The sequence below is a fragment of the Citrus sinensis genome, chromosome 5 (genome assembly GCF_022201045.2).
Source record: "Citrus sinensis cultivar Valencia sweet orange chromosome 5, DVS_A1.0, whole genome shotgun sequence".
In the NCBI taxonomy this organism is placed as follows: domain Eukaryota; kingdom Viridiplantae; phylum Streptophyta; class Magnoliopsida; order Sapindales; family Rutaceae; genus Citrus; species Citrus sinensis.
Window position 1 is genome coordinate 11,226,492 of NC_068560.1, and position 16,935 is coordinate 11,243,426.

Below are 16,935 nucleotides of genomic sequence, written 5' to 3' on the forward strand. Positions count from 1 at the left end.
ATAGTAGATATTTACCATTATACACATATTATTTCAAAAAAGAATGTCGCCTTTTTTTTTGAAAAGACGCACAGTCTGCTATTACGACTACTATAGAATGTTAGCTACTACATATAAGCACGTATCTAATTACCAAATAGATTCCACTTTAACAAAGAATAAAAGCTAATTTCACTGATGGCACATGTTGTGCTTTTTTTTTTTTTTCTCCTTTTAGTTATTGAAGTTACTTTGTAAACAACGCCAAGCTAGTTACAAAATTTCCTCTTACTCTAGGATCTTTGCAATGGTCCTACAGTTTGTATTCCTTTCTCTTAGATTGGTTTTTTTTTCTTTAAATAAAATTTTAGGGATGAGAAACCTTATCCATTGAATATCAATTTTGAATTTTATAAATATTCAAACTTAGAAAAATACAGGAACAAAGTGCATTAATAGCCGGTTAAATTATGTCTAACTGCAATGTTCTTCTCATTCTTACACATGGCATTCTGCACTCTTGCAATGCCATTTCTTGTTATGGCAGCAGCATTCTTGATCATGACATCACAAGCAAATGCTTTTGATTTGCTTTGTTTGATTTTTGTTTCTGATTTTTTTTGGCATTGCGGGATGCTGTTTCCTTTTGATTTTCTGTTTGACTGTTTTTGTTGTTATGGGATTTGGAGATAGTATACATCACTACATGCATGAAGATGACGTAATAAAGTGCTTTTGATAAATTGCCCTTGTCAGTTCACTTAACAAACCAACCATTAATGAGCATATGCCCCTAATGAACCTCAAACTCTCGTACACTAAAAATAAATTCAATTTTATATATATAAAGAGAATTAGTTTTCAAGTATATTATTTGATAATCACAAAAACAACAATTCACTCCAATAAATCTCATAACAAACATGTGGTCTACATTGCAAGTCTTTGTAGAGAAAATAGGAAGGACATATAATTAAATTTTATCATGATAAAGAACTCTTAACAAATTCATATACGTATTGCAGTACCCCTTACAAATTCATTTGTTTCTTTTTTTTTTTCCTTTGATCAACAGCTAATTACAACCTGGATACTTCATTTAGTTTTAGTTAATTTTCTGTAGAGTTGTGTTGTGTGAAATTAATTAGAAAACAATCTTTAACGAAGTCTTATGAAAATATCTTATTAGCTAGACTTCCCGATCAAGCAACTATTCATCAAATTTTGTATTGTGGTACTGTTGAGCTCTTATGTCAATTATGGCCAGACAACGACTTAGCTAACAGTGAGTTATATGCGAACATAAGAGCTGTGAATGAGCTATGTACTATTTTTATGTGACAAATAATGTACTCTGTTTTTATGGCCTTTCTCTCTTTAGTTGTTTTTTTTTTTTGATACATTGATATTGTAATCAGAAGCTTACTGATATGTGCATTCAGAAATCTTTCGGGAGTTTTTGTCTTTTGATGTAGTTGTAGGACACAATCTGAATATTCTTTCCTCACTTAATACTGGAGAAATCCCGATTCCCAAGCGGTTTTCTCTGTTAGTTGCTGGATAAACTGTAATGTGAATTTCTATCTAATGGGTATCATAATCCTTTTAGTTAGTTTGAGATTGTTGATATGGATATAATGTTTAATATCCAAAATTCAGATAACGTTAAGAGTACTTTTGTCATGTTTCCTTTTGTGTTCGTGTTGGTATCTTAATTTTGTACCCAATGTCAAGGACAATATGAACCTATTTTAGGTAACATGATGCAAATTCATGTTTAAGAATCCATTTCATCAACCATTCCAGTATTTAACAAGAATTATATATATATATATATATATATATATATATATATATATATATATATATATATATATATATATATATATATATATATATATATATAACCGTACAGCAAAATGAAGTTAATTTCAACAGCTGAGAAAGAGATAGCCATTATGCATTGCGCATTCACACTCAATAAAAAATTAATTCATTAATATAGGCATTAAGATGCTTGGTTTATTGATATAATACTTGGCGTTATAATATTCTTTTCATTTTTGATATTTTATTGATTTTATTGTATGGCATGTTCTTGTTTTCTTTTGATTTTATGTTTTTGTTGTTATGGGATTTGATGACGATGTATATGTACGAAGATTATGTAATAAAGTGTTGCAAATTGTGGTCGGTTTAGTATTAATTAACCAAATTTAATTTACTTGGTCAATTGATATTTGTTAGCATTGTTGGTATACAAACACAACGAAAGAAGAACATTAACAATTTTTGCCGAAGTCTTGATGAAGAGAAATATTATGCATAGATAACCGTACAGCGGAAGGAAGAAACAATAGAAACCGAAGTTTATTTCAACGTCTGAGAATGAGATAGGCATAGGAAATTAATTAATTCATTAATTAATAGATTCTTCCTCTGCTAAATAATACGAGCCCATTGTTCTACTCATCATTTTTCTTTTTATTTCAAAAGCCCATTAATCACCGACACCGAACGATATTAATTTAAAACAGTTTTCAATTGAGATTTGAAATTACATGACATACACACCCAATTTTTTTAAAAAAAGTTACTAATAATAAAATATTTCAGTCGTGGAAACCTCAAAGCCCCATACATAAGGTATATGGGTTAGCAAGTCCCGATATCGTCCTCCATCCTTTCTGCACTTCTCTCCTATCAACGGACATCTCTCAAGCCGTAATCGCAAAAGTGAGGAAGGCAGGCCCTTCTCCGGAAAGTATTTGAGCTTGGGACAATCCTCAATTATCAATTCAGTGAGGTTTTGAAGATCAACAATTGAAGAAGATAGGCGTTCCAGATTTGGAAATCTAGAAATCCCCAGAGATGTTAGAGAGGCAGGAAGAGGAAGCGCGTTCCCCAATCTTATGTCCTGTGGCTCTGGTGGAAATGACACCATGCCGTCATCACACCCTCTGATTGCAAGTTTTCGCAGAGAAGAGAATCTGTGAAATCCCCGTCCCCGCTCAATCATTGACTTCCAAATCTCCATATTGCCATCAATCTCTAGTGAACGAAGGTTAGTGGGAAGGCCATCTTCTTCAAGGCTTGGAAGCTCACCTCCTATTATTCTTAATTCTTGAAGAGAGGTCAGATTGTGTAATCCCTTGGGTAAGGCCTGTAGTCTCTTACAATAAGATATCTCCAGCCTCGTGAGTTTTGCACAAGGCAATCCCCCTTCGGGAAAGGACACCAGATTTCCGCATCTAAATAAAATAATCTCTCGAAGCTGGTGGAGATTATGTAAACCACTCGGTAAAATTTTCAGATTTTCACAATCAGAAGTGTCGATTTTTTCAAGAGATGTGTTGTTGTCCAACCTTTCTGCTATTGACTCCAGCTTTGAGCAAAGCGATATCCTTATCTCTCGAAGCTGGCGGAGATTATGTAAACCACTCGGTAAAATTTTCAGATTTTCACAAAAATAAATGCGGATTCTTTCAAGAGATGTGTTGTTGTCCAACCTTTCTGCTATTGACTCCAGCTTTGAACAACTATTAACTTCAAGGAACTTAAGAGACGGAGGTAGATTGCCAACTTCAAGGGACTCAAGCTTGGCAGGTAACTCGTTTTTTGAAAATATACATGTCAGAGATGGACAATTGAAAACAAGCAAGTTCTCAAGAAGAGATGAGGTGTAGTTTCTTCTGCTGCTGCTACTTTGGATGCCCCCTTCCACTGTCAAAGTCCTTATATTACTGCAACCGTAGATATCCAACCTCTTAAGGCTCGGTGGTAGCTGGACTCCAGCAATATATGTCAACAATTGGCAATGCAAAATACACAAGATCTCAAGAGACGAATTGTTGTCGCACATCCATGCCTCTGGTAACGATTTCAGTGCATCACAACCGTCAATCCTAATTTCCCTCAACTTGGAAGGCAGAGCAACCTCAGGAAAGGAAACAAGGGAACTGCAGTTTCTGATTTCTATCTTCCTCAAGGAACTGAGGCTGAGCGATGGTTGTGGCAGCTTCACAAGGCCTTCGCAATGACTCAATCCTAGATATTCAAGTCTGCCTGACAACTCGCAGAGCTGCTGTTGTTGGTCTTTCTCTTCCTCCGCCACCAAGGATTGAAGTTTGGGACACCATCCAATCGTTAGTCTTTTGAGAGAGCAAATGTCTTGCAGTAATCCGTTATGACTCTTCCAGATATATGATTGCTCTTGGATATTGTTTAACTCCAATTCTTCCAATTTTGGTAGTCGCAGCTTCAATGGCCCTGCGAGAAACACTTGTTTTGATGCATCTTTACAAACCACTGAATTCTGTGAGCCTATATGATCAGTTGCACTTCTCCACACAACCTTTTTACATCCACCAATTTCCAATTTGCAAAGAGCTGGAAGACTCGTAACTGAAACTGACAATTCTTCACATCCTTGAATAAAAAGCATCTCCAGTGCAGGAAGGTGGTCTGGAAATGTTCCTTTCAGTTTAGAACATCTTAAAATGTGAAGCTCTCTCAATTTAGGAAACCCTTCAACTCCTTGACTGGATCCATGAGGAATCCAGTCTTCCCATTCTGGGATGTTTTCAAAACGAAGAGTCTCCAAGCATCGAAAAGGAACTGGAGAATCATTCCCATAGAACTGTGAACCCAATCGCTTTACTCTACTCATTCTACGTAGTGCAAGATGCTTTAGAGAGGGTAGTTGCCCGACTGATGGTAGGGTAGTACACATGCCACAATCTTCAAATTTTAGGGCCACTAAATTTGAGAATGAAGAATCTCCTAACCAAGTTGGAAATTTTGTGCCTCCATAGCCACTTATACAAAAATGCTTCAGATTTTTATGAGGTTTTAGCATGTCAAACACGCCCTCTTCAGCTTCTGCCTCCCTTGAAGCTGAACCATTAGTACTGCGAGTCCATCGAAGCCATAATTCTTCAAGATTCTCCTTTCTATCCAATTGAGCCTCCTCGGCATCAACAATGTGTTTTACATTCTCCAAATTTGAAATGTTAAGTGTCCCCTTAAGATGCATCAACGACTTTAGCTCTCGTAACCCGGAACCACTGTCTTTTCCCACAACAAAATTACACAACGTCTGAAGACAAGTCAGCTTACCAATTCCTAGTGGCATTTCCTCCAATGAATGTGTATTTGAATTTTTTAGATGATGCAATCTGATGAGGTCTTCCATGTCTGCACACAGCTTCTTTAGTTGATGACAATCATTCAATAGAAGTGTGTGCAAATTGTAAAGCTTGTTGACTGATTCCGGCAATGTTCTAATACCAGTTCCAGACAAATTAAGATACCTTAAATACCTCAAATCACCAATAGAATCTGGTAGCTTGGAGATGTGATATCCACATAAAGAGAAGACCCTCAAGCGTTGGAGTTTGAGCAACTTACGAAGAATGCTACGAGCCAAGTATCCAGGGGAACTATTTGACAACATTACTGGTAAAAAAGTTCGCAAGTGTTGGATATCAACCAAGTTCCCAAACCTTTTAACGCCATCACATGCTCCACCAATGTATGATAGATGACGAAGATTTTTGGAAAAACTTTGCTGCTTGTTAACCTCCGAGGTATTCTCCATTGTAAAGTGTATTTCCCCTGCAGCCCATTTAGCAAGGTCGTTGATAAGATCGTGCATCACAAATCGTGATGTATTGTTGCTTGATTGCTGGAAAAAAGATCTTGAATACAGCTCTTTAAAGAAATCACGACCTAAATCTTCACTAGGATTTTCACTCTCTTTGTGATCCAAGAAACCCGAGGCACACCATAATAAAATTATCTCCTCCTCTTCAAATTCATAATCCTTTGGTAACAATGAGCAGTATGCAAAGCATTGTCTCAAAGTTGGAGGAAGATAATAATAGCTCACTGCAAGGGCTGGTATAATGCCACATCTCTCTTCTGGTAATTCCCATATCTTGCTACTGAGCACACCTTCCCATACACGTCTGTCATGTTTGCCACGTAAAAGTCCACCAAGTGTTTGTGCAGCCAAGGGCAAGCCACCGCATTTGCTCACTAGCTTCTTGCCAATTTCGTCCAATAACTCACGTGGCCCCAGAGAATGTTGAGCGAATATAGCTAGACAATCATTATCTGACAATTCTTTTAATGGATGAGGTGGAACAGTCCCCATGATTTCTGCAACCTCGTGATTGCGAGTAGTGACGATAATCTTACTTCCCTGTGCACCGGCTTCAAATGGACGGCTGAATTCAACCCAATAATTGTAATTCTCGTTCCAGACGTCATCTAAAACAAGTAAAAATTTCTTTCCAGATAGTTGCTTATTTAGCTCCACTTGAAGCTTATTTAAGTCGTGATTATCCACATTTTGGCCAGCAACAATCGATGTCAAGATTGCTTTCGTTAGCCTGATAACATCGAAATCATCAGACACACAAGTCCATGTCTTGAGATCAAAATGATCCTGCACTCGATCATCATTATAGACATGCCGAGCAAGAGTGGTTTTGCCCAGCCCACCCATACCTACAATCGGTACAACAGAGAATCCACCATCATTTCTTAAATCATCCCTCAACAACAAATCAATAACCTGCTTCTTTTCTATTTCTCTGCCATATACTTCCGTTTTATTCACCAAAGAGGTTGTGGGTAGCCTTTGACTGGATTTTTTGGATCTCCCAGCTGAACTTACGTTCAAACCCAGCGAGTCTTTCTGTGTTACAATAGCTTGAAATCTTTCGTTGATCTCTTTGATTTTGGACATCATGGCGTAATCAAACTGAATCGATTGTGGAGTAAAAGTGGTGCAGCAAGTAGGAATGAGCTTCCGAAACTTACTTGTTCTTGTACGACTGCTACTGGGTTGATCAAGAGCCGCAGCTGGATCTCTATTTCTAAGCAGCAACTTCCTCCGCAAAGCCTCAGTTTGAAACTCATCCATCAAGTCTTCAACATCATAAGCCAAGTTCTGAAGCTCGCCAAGCCACAACTTCACAGACTGATCAGCCGTCTTCTTCTCCTCAGCATCATCAAGCACCGCCTTGATCATCACCAGCATCTTCTTCCACTTCATTAGATCGGCCTGGATTTGCTGTTGGCGTGCAAACAACCGAATCCCCTCTGAAGCTAACTTATTGACCAGCAACTCAACCGACGCCGTAAGGATTGCCTCTCCGATGATTGACATTTTTTTTTTCTCTTTTTGGCGCAAAGAAAGAAACAGAATTTTGAGTTTTGAAAAGCAAAATGAGAAAATTGAAAAGCAAAATGCATGTAACAAGTCTTCCACTTTTTTATTCCAGTAAAGTGAAAATAAAAACAGAGCCCACCACCCATTAATAATTTAGCAATTCACCAATCACCGGTCACCACCACTTGTTACCAGATTCAATAAATATAAAATCGCATGTTGATATTTGTAGGGTCAAGCAACATTGATCCAGTGTCCGGGTAAATGCTGAATAAAGAGGAAAATGGAATGTATCTACTACGAACTTCGCTTTACAAATCTTCGAACTCATAAACCAAGTTAAATCAAACCATTTCTTTCTCCCTCTCTCTTTACTATATAATTACTTTATTTATTGAATTATTTTCCATGCAAAAGCGAAGACTTAAAAGAACGATAATTTAGCAAACTTCACTTTATTACACGAAAGTGGAACCAAAAGCTAGAGGCAGCCTCCACCACCATCAATAATTTAGCAAGCTTCACGCGCTTGCGCTTGGACCAAGCATCATTGAACAATTGGAAAAAATGAAAAATAAAAATCAGTGTCCAGCAAAAAGAATCCATCTTTATGTGTTGCTTCCTATTCAGTACATGCATAGATAATGTACATCGACCTGGCATTTAAAAAATGGAAGTAGAAATTAGAACATACTTTGTTAGATATATTAAAAGTATCAAGATTTAATTAGAGTTCACAGATTTACACGTGTCTAGTTTTAATTGAGAGATAAACTAATCATTAATACTCAGGTTTTTCTGAATGATTGAATAATGATATTTAATTATTGATGTTTACAAAATTTCTAAGAAGTGATGACTAATACGTTGCGATAGGTATTTGTGCGGAATGACAAACATCGAGAAAAGCAATAAAAATGATCGAACTTTAATATAACGAAAAAGGTAAACTGTGGAAAATTCATATTTAATTCAAGACACGTTATAAATATCACTTTCCTTAAAACATTATTTACCCCCACCAATTAAGTGATGCACATAGGTTAAGCAAATATGCCTCTAGGATATAATGAAACACTTTTTTATTTGCTTGCATTGTGCTTGAATATTCTTGAATGTTACAAGCTTGTCAGGAATCAATATATTGTTTCTGCAAAAAAAAAATAAAAATCTATTGGATATTTGATGCATAGATGAAATTCATTTTAGGAAATGGGGCTAAAAAAAGAATGGTGTAAAAACATTTTATTCATGTTTAAATGGCATAAATATACTTGTACTCTTTTATTTGGCTTATCATATTTCATGATACCCCTTCATTCATGACCAATAGATCAAGCAACCTAATCCCCACTAAAGCTAACTTATTGACCAACAACTCAACGGATGCCCTAAGGATTGCTCTTGGATGATTGACTTTCTTTTTTAATTCTTTTGGGTAAAGAAAGAAACCGAATTTTGAGTTTATGGAAATTAAAGCAAATGAGAAAGTGAATTAGCACAATGAGTTTGTGATTGCGAAGGGTCCAGCAAATCTAGAAATCAATTAAGCAAGAGAAAAGGACAGTGAGCATTTGAGAAAAGGGATATAAAACCTTGTAATGTTTTAAAAAATACACATAATCTCTTTTTTATTAGTAAAATCTGTTTATTTTAGTAGTAACTTAATTTTTAATTTACAATTATTATCATGTCCCTATAATAAATAAATCAATATATTTAACTTAAGAGAGTGAGCCTTCCAATTTTACTTCCCATTTGCCCACTTGCCTTTCATTCATATACCAGCATGTTTAATATCTCATTTTGCCTAATTTGCAAAATAAATTTAATTTTAATTTGATCTATTATTCATCATTTTTTATCACCCTATCATTGAGAAGGATATATTCATAATTTAAAGTGAATAATTTAGGTAAAAGATAATTATATCTCAATTTTAAGTTTTAAATAAAAAGATGTTGATTTTATTATACATGTCATCGATTACATGTCTTAAATCAATATATTGATTTATTTATTATATAGATATAATAGTAATTATAAATTAAAATAAATTTATTATAAAATTAATGAAATTTATTAACAAAAATAGGAGTTATACATATTTTTTAAAATATTAAAACATTATATATATTTTTTCAAACATTAGGTATCACTGTCCATTCCCCATTAAGCAAAACCCAGCACAAAAGTGAAAAGAAAAAGCAGAGCCCACTACAAATATAAAATCGGTGGAAATTAACATCATGCCTTTGCTTTACATACTAAATTAAATAAAAGTCGAACCAAGAATCTTTGCCTTTGCTTAACATGATTAATTAGGCACTACTTCAGAGAGAACACGAAAGTAACGAACCCTTTTGAATGTCAGGAATATAATTAGCTTGAAATAAAGCTACATGCTTCTCCTCTGACCGTCTCTTCAGGTTCATTTCAAAAGTTTGAAGAGAGTTTATCAATTCTTCTACTTATAAAAGCAAGCTAAATTACAAGATTTTAATCTCTCTTCTTATTACTATGTATGCACTGTGCACGGCATTTTTTTATAATCAACCATGCCAATTTGTAATGTAATGTTATATCCATATTCCCGTCGCGTCGAAATTTTAAATAACACAAACTCGACTGGTTTGTTAAAGGTATATATATAATAAGCTAATAACATAATTAACATGACGCAAATATTACACTAAATGAAATAAAAGACAGTACCCACGACCAATAATTAAATTAGCAAGCTTCGCATGCTCGTGTTTCAGGAACTAAACATTGGTGAATTAACACCAAGGATCAATGAAAGAGTTACAAAATAACAAAATAGATACTATGCATTTAAAAAAAAAAACAGAAAATGTGACTAATTGTAAGATATTTTCAAATTCACTTATTTACAAAAGCAATGCATAATGATTTCCTTTTATTTGGAAACATTGTATGAACTCGAATAACAATGATACAGAGAGAAAAGTGGTAATTCTCTAATTGTATTTTTTTCTCTTTTTTAAAAGGAGATTGTGGGGTTTGGTTGTTTCCAAAATTATTGGTGTGGGGGTCTATTTGTTTTTGTTTTCACTTTATTAATTAACTAGAAAATAGAACCGCGCTTCACGCGGCTTTGAAAAAAGAATTTAGTATTATCATTTTTTCTTACTTTACACTTGATGAAACTGATAAAAAATATGAATTGATTTTTTTTTAAGATGAGGCAGCCTTATAAAAAACAGAAAAACTATTAGCCAGAAATACAAATAAAAAAGCAACACAAGATAAAGAATAAAATGAGAGAATATATTATAGAGTGATTTTATTCATTCTAATTGTGTGTACAAAACAAAAAGATGAACTCTCCTTTTATAGTTACATAATCACTCCATGAAATTAATGAAAAATTATGGATCATAATTCCTTGTGAGATAGTGGGAGTTATAGGGAAGCTAAATGTTGCTAATGAGAGATGGTGCGGAGACTAAGAGATATATATTATGAACATCTTCATTTATTTTAATAAATTCATAGCACTCCTCCTTGAATGTTCAATACAAAGAATATGCCTCATTAAAATCTTTACATAATTGTTATTGTGTAATAACAATCAAATTAATTATGAGAAGATGAAAAGTCAAATCTAAAAGAAAATTTCTCTATTTATTAAATAATAGAAAATATACAAAAATGAGAAATGGTGATGCCACATCACCTTCTCAAGTCCCAACTTTATATATATACTAGGAAATGGAACCGCACTTCGTGCGGCTTTAAAAAAAAATTAGTATTATCTTTTTTTATTATTTTGTACTTGATGAAACTGACAAAAAATATGAATTATTTTTTTAAAAGATGACGTAGCCTTATAAAACAAATGTTATTTATGAAAGTTAATTATTTTTTTGTTAACATTAAAAATATATATTAATGTGTATAGTTAAGTGTACACAATTTTTTCATCAATAGAAATTATGTTCACACTAATCAACTCTCTATTTTTCTTGGTATTAGTAGACTCCCACATCTTATAAAGTCTAACCCTTATCATCCAACTATCTTTATCATTGTTTAACTCATGAAGAAAAGAGTACTCCATGAAGCACACAATACTAAAAATTTAAATAAGTCAAAAAATAAAAACACAAGAATATTTCTAAAGAGGATGTTGGTTAAATAATAAAAAAAACCCAAACATAACAAATCTTAAATGCTTAATATTTATAGAGTTTGAAGAACCCAAAAGACACTAAATAAAAGGTTTCATAATTAAATATGAAATTATGACATTAAAATTAGGTCCTAGTGGCATTGGTGAGGAAAGATGAAGGAACCTTTCCTTCCTACATTAATTAGTTGATGTATTTTAAACCACTAAAGTTTAGTTGTTGGTTTAATAAAATAAATGAATGTTTCAAAACTTATAATTAATTTATTATTAATGGTTACATATTGTTGAATTTAAATAGAAAGAGGAAGAGACACGTAATTTTTTGTAATCTATTAATTATTTTCTATTTTTAATATTTTGTAATGTAATTATTTTTTAATCCCAACCAATAGATTAGATAATAGAAAATATAAAAAGATGAGAAATAATAATGCCACAAATCTTAACTACTTAATATTTATAGAGTTTGAAGAAGCCAAAAGGCACTAAACAAAAGGTTGCATAATTAAATATGAGATTATAGCATTAAAATTAGACCCTAATGATATTGTTGAGGGAAGATGAAGGAACATTCCTTCCTATATTAATTAATTGATATATTTAAGCCACTAAAGTTTAATTATTGGCATAATAAAATAAATAAATATTTCAAGATTTATAATTAGTTATTATTAATGGTTACATATTATTAGGGGTGTTCGCGGATCAGATTTTATGGATTGGACATCAATCCATATCCGATCCATGATTTTGCGGATTATAATTTTTCAATCCAATCCAATCCACGGATTGATAAAATTCAATCCAAATCTAATCCATACATCTGCGGATTGGATGCGGATTTGACTCAATCCATATCCAATCCATACGTCTGCGGATCGGATGCGGATTTGACTTAATCCATATGCAATCCACCATTTTGTGCATTAGTTTTCGAATTAAAAATTTTTAATTCTCTCCAACTAATGAAATAAAAAATCTAATATAAAAATAATTTTGCTACCAATTAAATTTAAAATTGAATAAAATTTAAATAAATTAATTGTTTAAATAAAGCTAAAATAATACATTTAAAGTTTCAAAATATAACACATCGAGACTAATTATTCAAATAAAGCTACAATAATACGTTCAAAGTTTCAAAATATAACACACCAAGCTTAATTGTTCAAATAAAGTTACAATAATACGTTAATATAACACCAAAATTAATTGTTCAAATAAAGTCATAATTAATTGAAATGGCGAAGTTTCGGAAACCAAACACAATATGATCCTTCACTAGGGCTGTTGCACCTGTCGAAAAGTGGTGATTACGAAGCCATCCACGATGGGAATCAGGAGAAGCCGTACTGGTGGCGATCTTGAAGGTTGTGATAGTAAAATTATCCAGCTGGAACCAGTGAATGTGAAGTGGCTCGATGGACTTGGGAAAGAAGATGGCTTGCTATCGCCGGAATCGCGTGGCCGATGTCCTTTAAATCCATGTCGAGAGTGTATCCCACTAGTATTGAGTGTTACTAGTGTGTGTGACGGCGGGGAAGCTTAGAGTTTTTTGTTTGCAAATTGTTGGTGACTTGGCGTTTTGTTACTTTGCTTTTGCTAGTGTGTGTGACTTTGCTTTTATTTTGTTTTACAATTTTTACAAGTTATATTTGTATATTTGATTATTTAATTATTTTTCATTTTATATTATTATTGGGTAATGGCTAAGATATGTTATAGTGCTTAGTAACTATGAAATGTCACATTTATAATTTTTTTAATTAAATTTATAATATATATATTTTGCGGATTCACGGATTTCTGCGGATTTACAGAAGTGAATCCATATCCAATCCATCGACTGCGAATTTTTAAATTTTCAATCCATATCAAATCCACCAATCTACAGATCGGATTTATACGGATCGAATTTAGCAGATCAGACGAATTGAACAGATCGGATTGGATTCTGAACACCCTTACCTATTATTGAATTCAAATAGAAAGAGGAAGAGACATGTAATCTTTTATAAGCTAATAATTATTTTTTATTTTTAATATTTTATAATGTAATTATTTTTTTAATATCAACCAATTTATTAGATAATAGAGAATACAAGAAGATGAGAAATAGTGATGCCACGTCACCTTCTCTAGTCCCAACTTTATATATATATATATATTCATGAAATCTTTTAGGGACAATATTTTCTCTAATGCAATTTAAATCGGCACCAATATCAAAAAGAGCAATGGTGTCAATCTCAAAGTCTTTAGAAAGAATTAATGTAATTTTTATTAGGTATTTTCTCGTGGTGATTTGTTTTAAAACAAACAGGAAATCATTGGGTATGGATTCAATATTTTTCACGTTTTGTTCATTTTCAGATTCAACACCTTTATCAGAATTATCTTCTAATTGTTTTTGTAGGAGGAGTTGAATGGTTTCAGAATCATTCTTTTGTTTTTCTTTTAATTCTTTTATCTCAAGTTTGATTTCTTTTATCTCTTTTTGAAGGTCTTGAATACTAGGAGTTATAGTTTTCTTTGTTTTCTTTTTATCCAAAATCTCAGTAAGATCATAAGTATTCTTTTTAATTATTGGGGCTTTGGAAGTTTCTATTTTATTGAGTTCTAGGGTTTTTAAAAGTTTATCAAGGTATTCTTTTTGGAGATTTGGATCAGAAATATGTTTAATCAATTCAAGAAAAGTTTCTTGTTCTTTAGTCAAGATATGAATCTTCTTTAGATAAGATTCTGTGTCAGAATCACTATCACTGGATACAGATGTATCTGAGTCAATTAACTCATCAACCTGTAGAGGTTCATTATCTCCCGTCATGGAAGACTCAGAGTCAGAAGACTCTACAAGTAGAGGGGCTACTTTAGAAAGTGTTTCGTCATCAAGGCCAAGCTTGTGGAGCTTTTTGTTAATTCTGCAAAATTTTACAGTGTGGCCTTTCTTTCCACATTTAAAACACGTGGCTTCTTTGTAGTTAAAAGGGACTTTTTGTTTGGGTCTAAAGTCCTTCTTTTTGGAGAAGTTAGGCTTCTTATAAGACATTGGGGGTTTCTTATAAGAAAGTTCTCTAGAATCTTGAAAAGGTTTCCTGTGGCTTTTTGATTTGTAATGTCTCCTGTAAGGTTTTGAAGAACACTTACCATTACAATCTTTAGAGGTGGATGCTTTAAAGGGATCATAATTGAATTGCTTACAGAAACTGCCTAATTCTTGCTTAGATTTTCTAAGCTCCCATTTTAGACGTTTCTGAAGTTTCAAGTCTTGGCAAATCTTTAAACCTTCTTTATTAACAAAACTGACTAATTCACCGTAGGTGAGTTCGTCATAAGGAATACGGTTGTCATAGAGGGCTTTTATGGAATTCCTAACCTTTTCTCCTAATAGGGTAGGTAAACCTGCAAGGAATTTTTCCTTCCAAGTTATATGATTTGCATAATCCCTAAGGAAGAGTCTGATAAAGAATGTGGTTTTGTAACTTTCGAATTCACTAAGTTTCCTACATCTCAGGTTATGTAGTAACTCAGCATTTTTATCTCTTAGGTGTGAAGGATCACCTATGAAATGAAGGGATATAGTCAGAATTAGGGTAGCAACAACATCCTGAATTGGACTATTGAATTCACCGAGGATGGGGACTCCATTCTCATCTGTTTGAATAGAATCAAGGATATCTGATTGTTGCTGTTTGGTGAGAAGATGATCCCACCAGCCTTTAAGTTGACCCATAAAACCTACTATGAGAATTTCTGCAATGGCTTTGTCAGACGTTCCCGACTGGGTTTTATAAGCATTGGCTGCCATGGTCATCTGTTGCAACAATCCTAGGATGTTGTATTCAGACATACTATCAATGTTCCACTCATAGACAGAGGATGCATTAAAGCGTGATTGATTTAATGCTGCAGGTCTGTTGTCTATGGCCAGATCAGGTGGGGACTTGATAGAAGGTAGGGCTAATTCCCAATGGATTTTATTGGCTTTAGAAGCAGGTTCTTCTTTAAAGGCTTATATATCTGAAGAGGCTATAGACATATTGTCCTGTTCTAGTACTCCAATCTTACTGGATTGGGCATTATCTGGGGCTATTTGGATTTTAGTAGATGAAGAAGAAAAGGCTTCTATTCTATCTGGTTGTTCTTTAATAGCTTTAACAAAATCTGATTTTGACTTTTGAACAAGCTTTTGACTAGTTTTTGAAACCTGAAAAGGTTTGAAAATAGGCTCCTTAAGCTTTTTGTCAGAATCCGATTTTGTTGTAACAGGAGAAACAACTATGGTCGACTTTTGGAATTGGCTTTCTATCCTAGTTAACTGTTTTCCTAGCGTATTTAGATTTGCATTACAGAAATTATTCTGTTGAATAATGCTATCTAAATCCGATTCTGGATCTTTATGGATTTTATAGGGTGAGGTTTTAATCTCAACAGGAGGCTCACCATGCTCAATGATTAGACTCCTAAGAGGTGGATCCTCTGATTCGATGACTCTACCACTACCAGAGAGATTCCATTCTAGGATTTTCTTTCTAACAGTAATGGGATTTGATTCTTTAAAAGGATAAGTAATGTTGTTATCCGTAGCATACATCTCAAACCAATCAAAAAATAATATATGAACTTTATGCAAATTTACAAACTCATAATAAACTTGTTGGATTTCTTTTCTTTGGTTTAAGAAATGTTTGAAAAACCAAAGTCTTTTTTCTTTGTTGGAATCAGAATAAAAATCATTGTGAAGAAGTGTTTTATCTAATTCAAAGTCTTTTTCTATAACATTAATTACATTTTCTGTGACGGCAGAAAATGTAGGAGAAGTTGGAGGAGAAGGTTTTTTCTCTTCCTGTCTTTGTTCATGTTGTCGGCTAGTGTAAATAGGATGAAGAACACTAGTTGTATAGTCGACAGAATGTATGGAAGAACTAGATATATTCGAGGTGGAAAACCTAGGTTGACTTTGTATTTGTTGAAAAGGGAGATTTATAACAGAAGGAATTTTTGAAAATCTCCTTTCTAAAGTAGGAATACTCGTACTTGAGTTTTTGTAGGAGAATCTGGATGATGTAGATCTCCTAAAGGATAATTTGACTTTACCATTTGAATACTGAGTTACATTTTGTAACTCTGTATTAGGCTCAAGTTGTTTTGGAATTACTGGAGCAGTGGCTCCTTTAAGAATCCATTCGTCTGGAAGATTGACATCTTTCCATTGGATTGGTTTTGGAATAACGGTGTTGGCTTTAGACAGGTCAGTCTGCAAGAGAAGAGTCTCATATCTTTTTAACTGAAATTTATGTTGCGTGCTAAACGCAGAAATCATGGCTTTGTAGGAAATTTTATAGATTAATGCAACTGGAACAGATCCCTCAATCATGTGATAATTATGGATTTTAATTTGCAAAATCATGCTTTTTAGAATGTTCTTGTCTTTTAGAGAAATTGTTATGTTCGAATAACAATTGAATGAAATGGGACCTTTACAAAGACTTGATTCTATACTACTTAGTAAATAATCATCAAAAGAGATGAATCGCCCATCTCTTAGGATAGCCAGTATGGAGGTATTAAGACCTTCTTTTGTTAAGGGTTTTATACCAACTTGTATTAAGCCGATATG

The 16,935-nt window shown here is 33.4% G+C and overlaps 2 protein-coding genes across 2 annotated transcripts; both read right to left on the reverse strand.

Moving 5' to 3' along the window:
• Positions 1–2,381: 2,381 nt before the first annotated feature.
• LOC107178833 (putative disease resistance RPP13-like protein 1) lies at positions 2,382–7,257 on the reverse strand. Its single transcript, XM_025092823.2, has one exon. It carries the CDS (start codon positions 7,154–7,156, stop codon positions 2,576–2,578), a length of 4,581 nt encoding a protein of 1,526 aa, XP_024948591.2. The 5' UTR covers positions 7,157–7,257; the 3' UTR covers positions 2,382–2,575.
• A 5,982-nt stretch (positions 7,258–13,239) lies between these two features.
• Positions 13,240–15,123, reverse strand: LOC127902245 (uncharacterized). Its single transcript, XM_052441082.1, has 2 exons — positions 14,073–15,123; positions 13,240–13,283 (listed from the first exon to the last, which is right to left on the reverse strand). The coding sequence occupies exons 1-2, from the start codon at positions 15,121–15,123 to the stop codon at positions 13,240–13,242; spliced, it is 1,095 nt and encodes a 364-aa protein (XP_052297042.1).
• Positions 15,124–16,935: the final 1,812 nt, after the last annotated feature.

Bases quoted from the DNA above. Each gene is read 5' to 3' on its own strand.
- LOC107178833 (XM_025092823.2), bottom strand. From the start codon at position 7,156: ATGTCAATCATCGGAGAGGCAATCCTTACGGCGTCGGTTGAGTTGCTG.
- LOC127902245 (XM_052441082.1), bottom strand. From the start codon at position 15,123: ATGGCAGCCAATGCTTATAAAACCCAGTCGGGAACGTCTGACAAAGCC. The intron at 13,284-14,072 runs GTGATTCTGACA...ATTCAATAATAG, and splicing joins TACATCTGTATCCAGTGATA to GTAAGGGTGTTCAGAATCCA.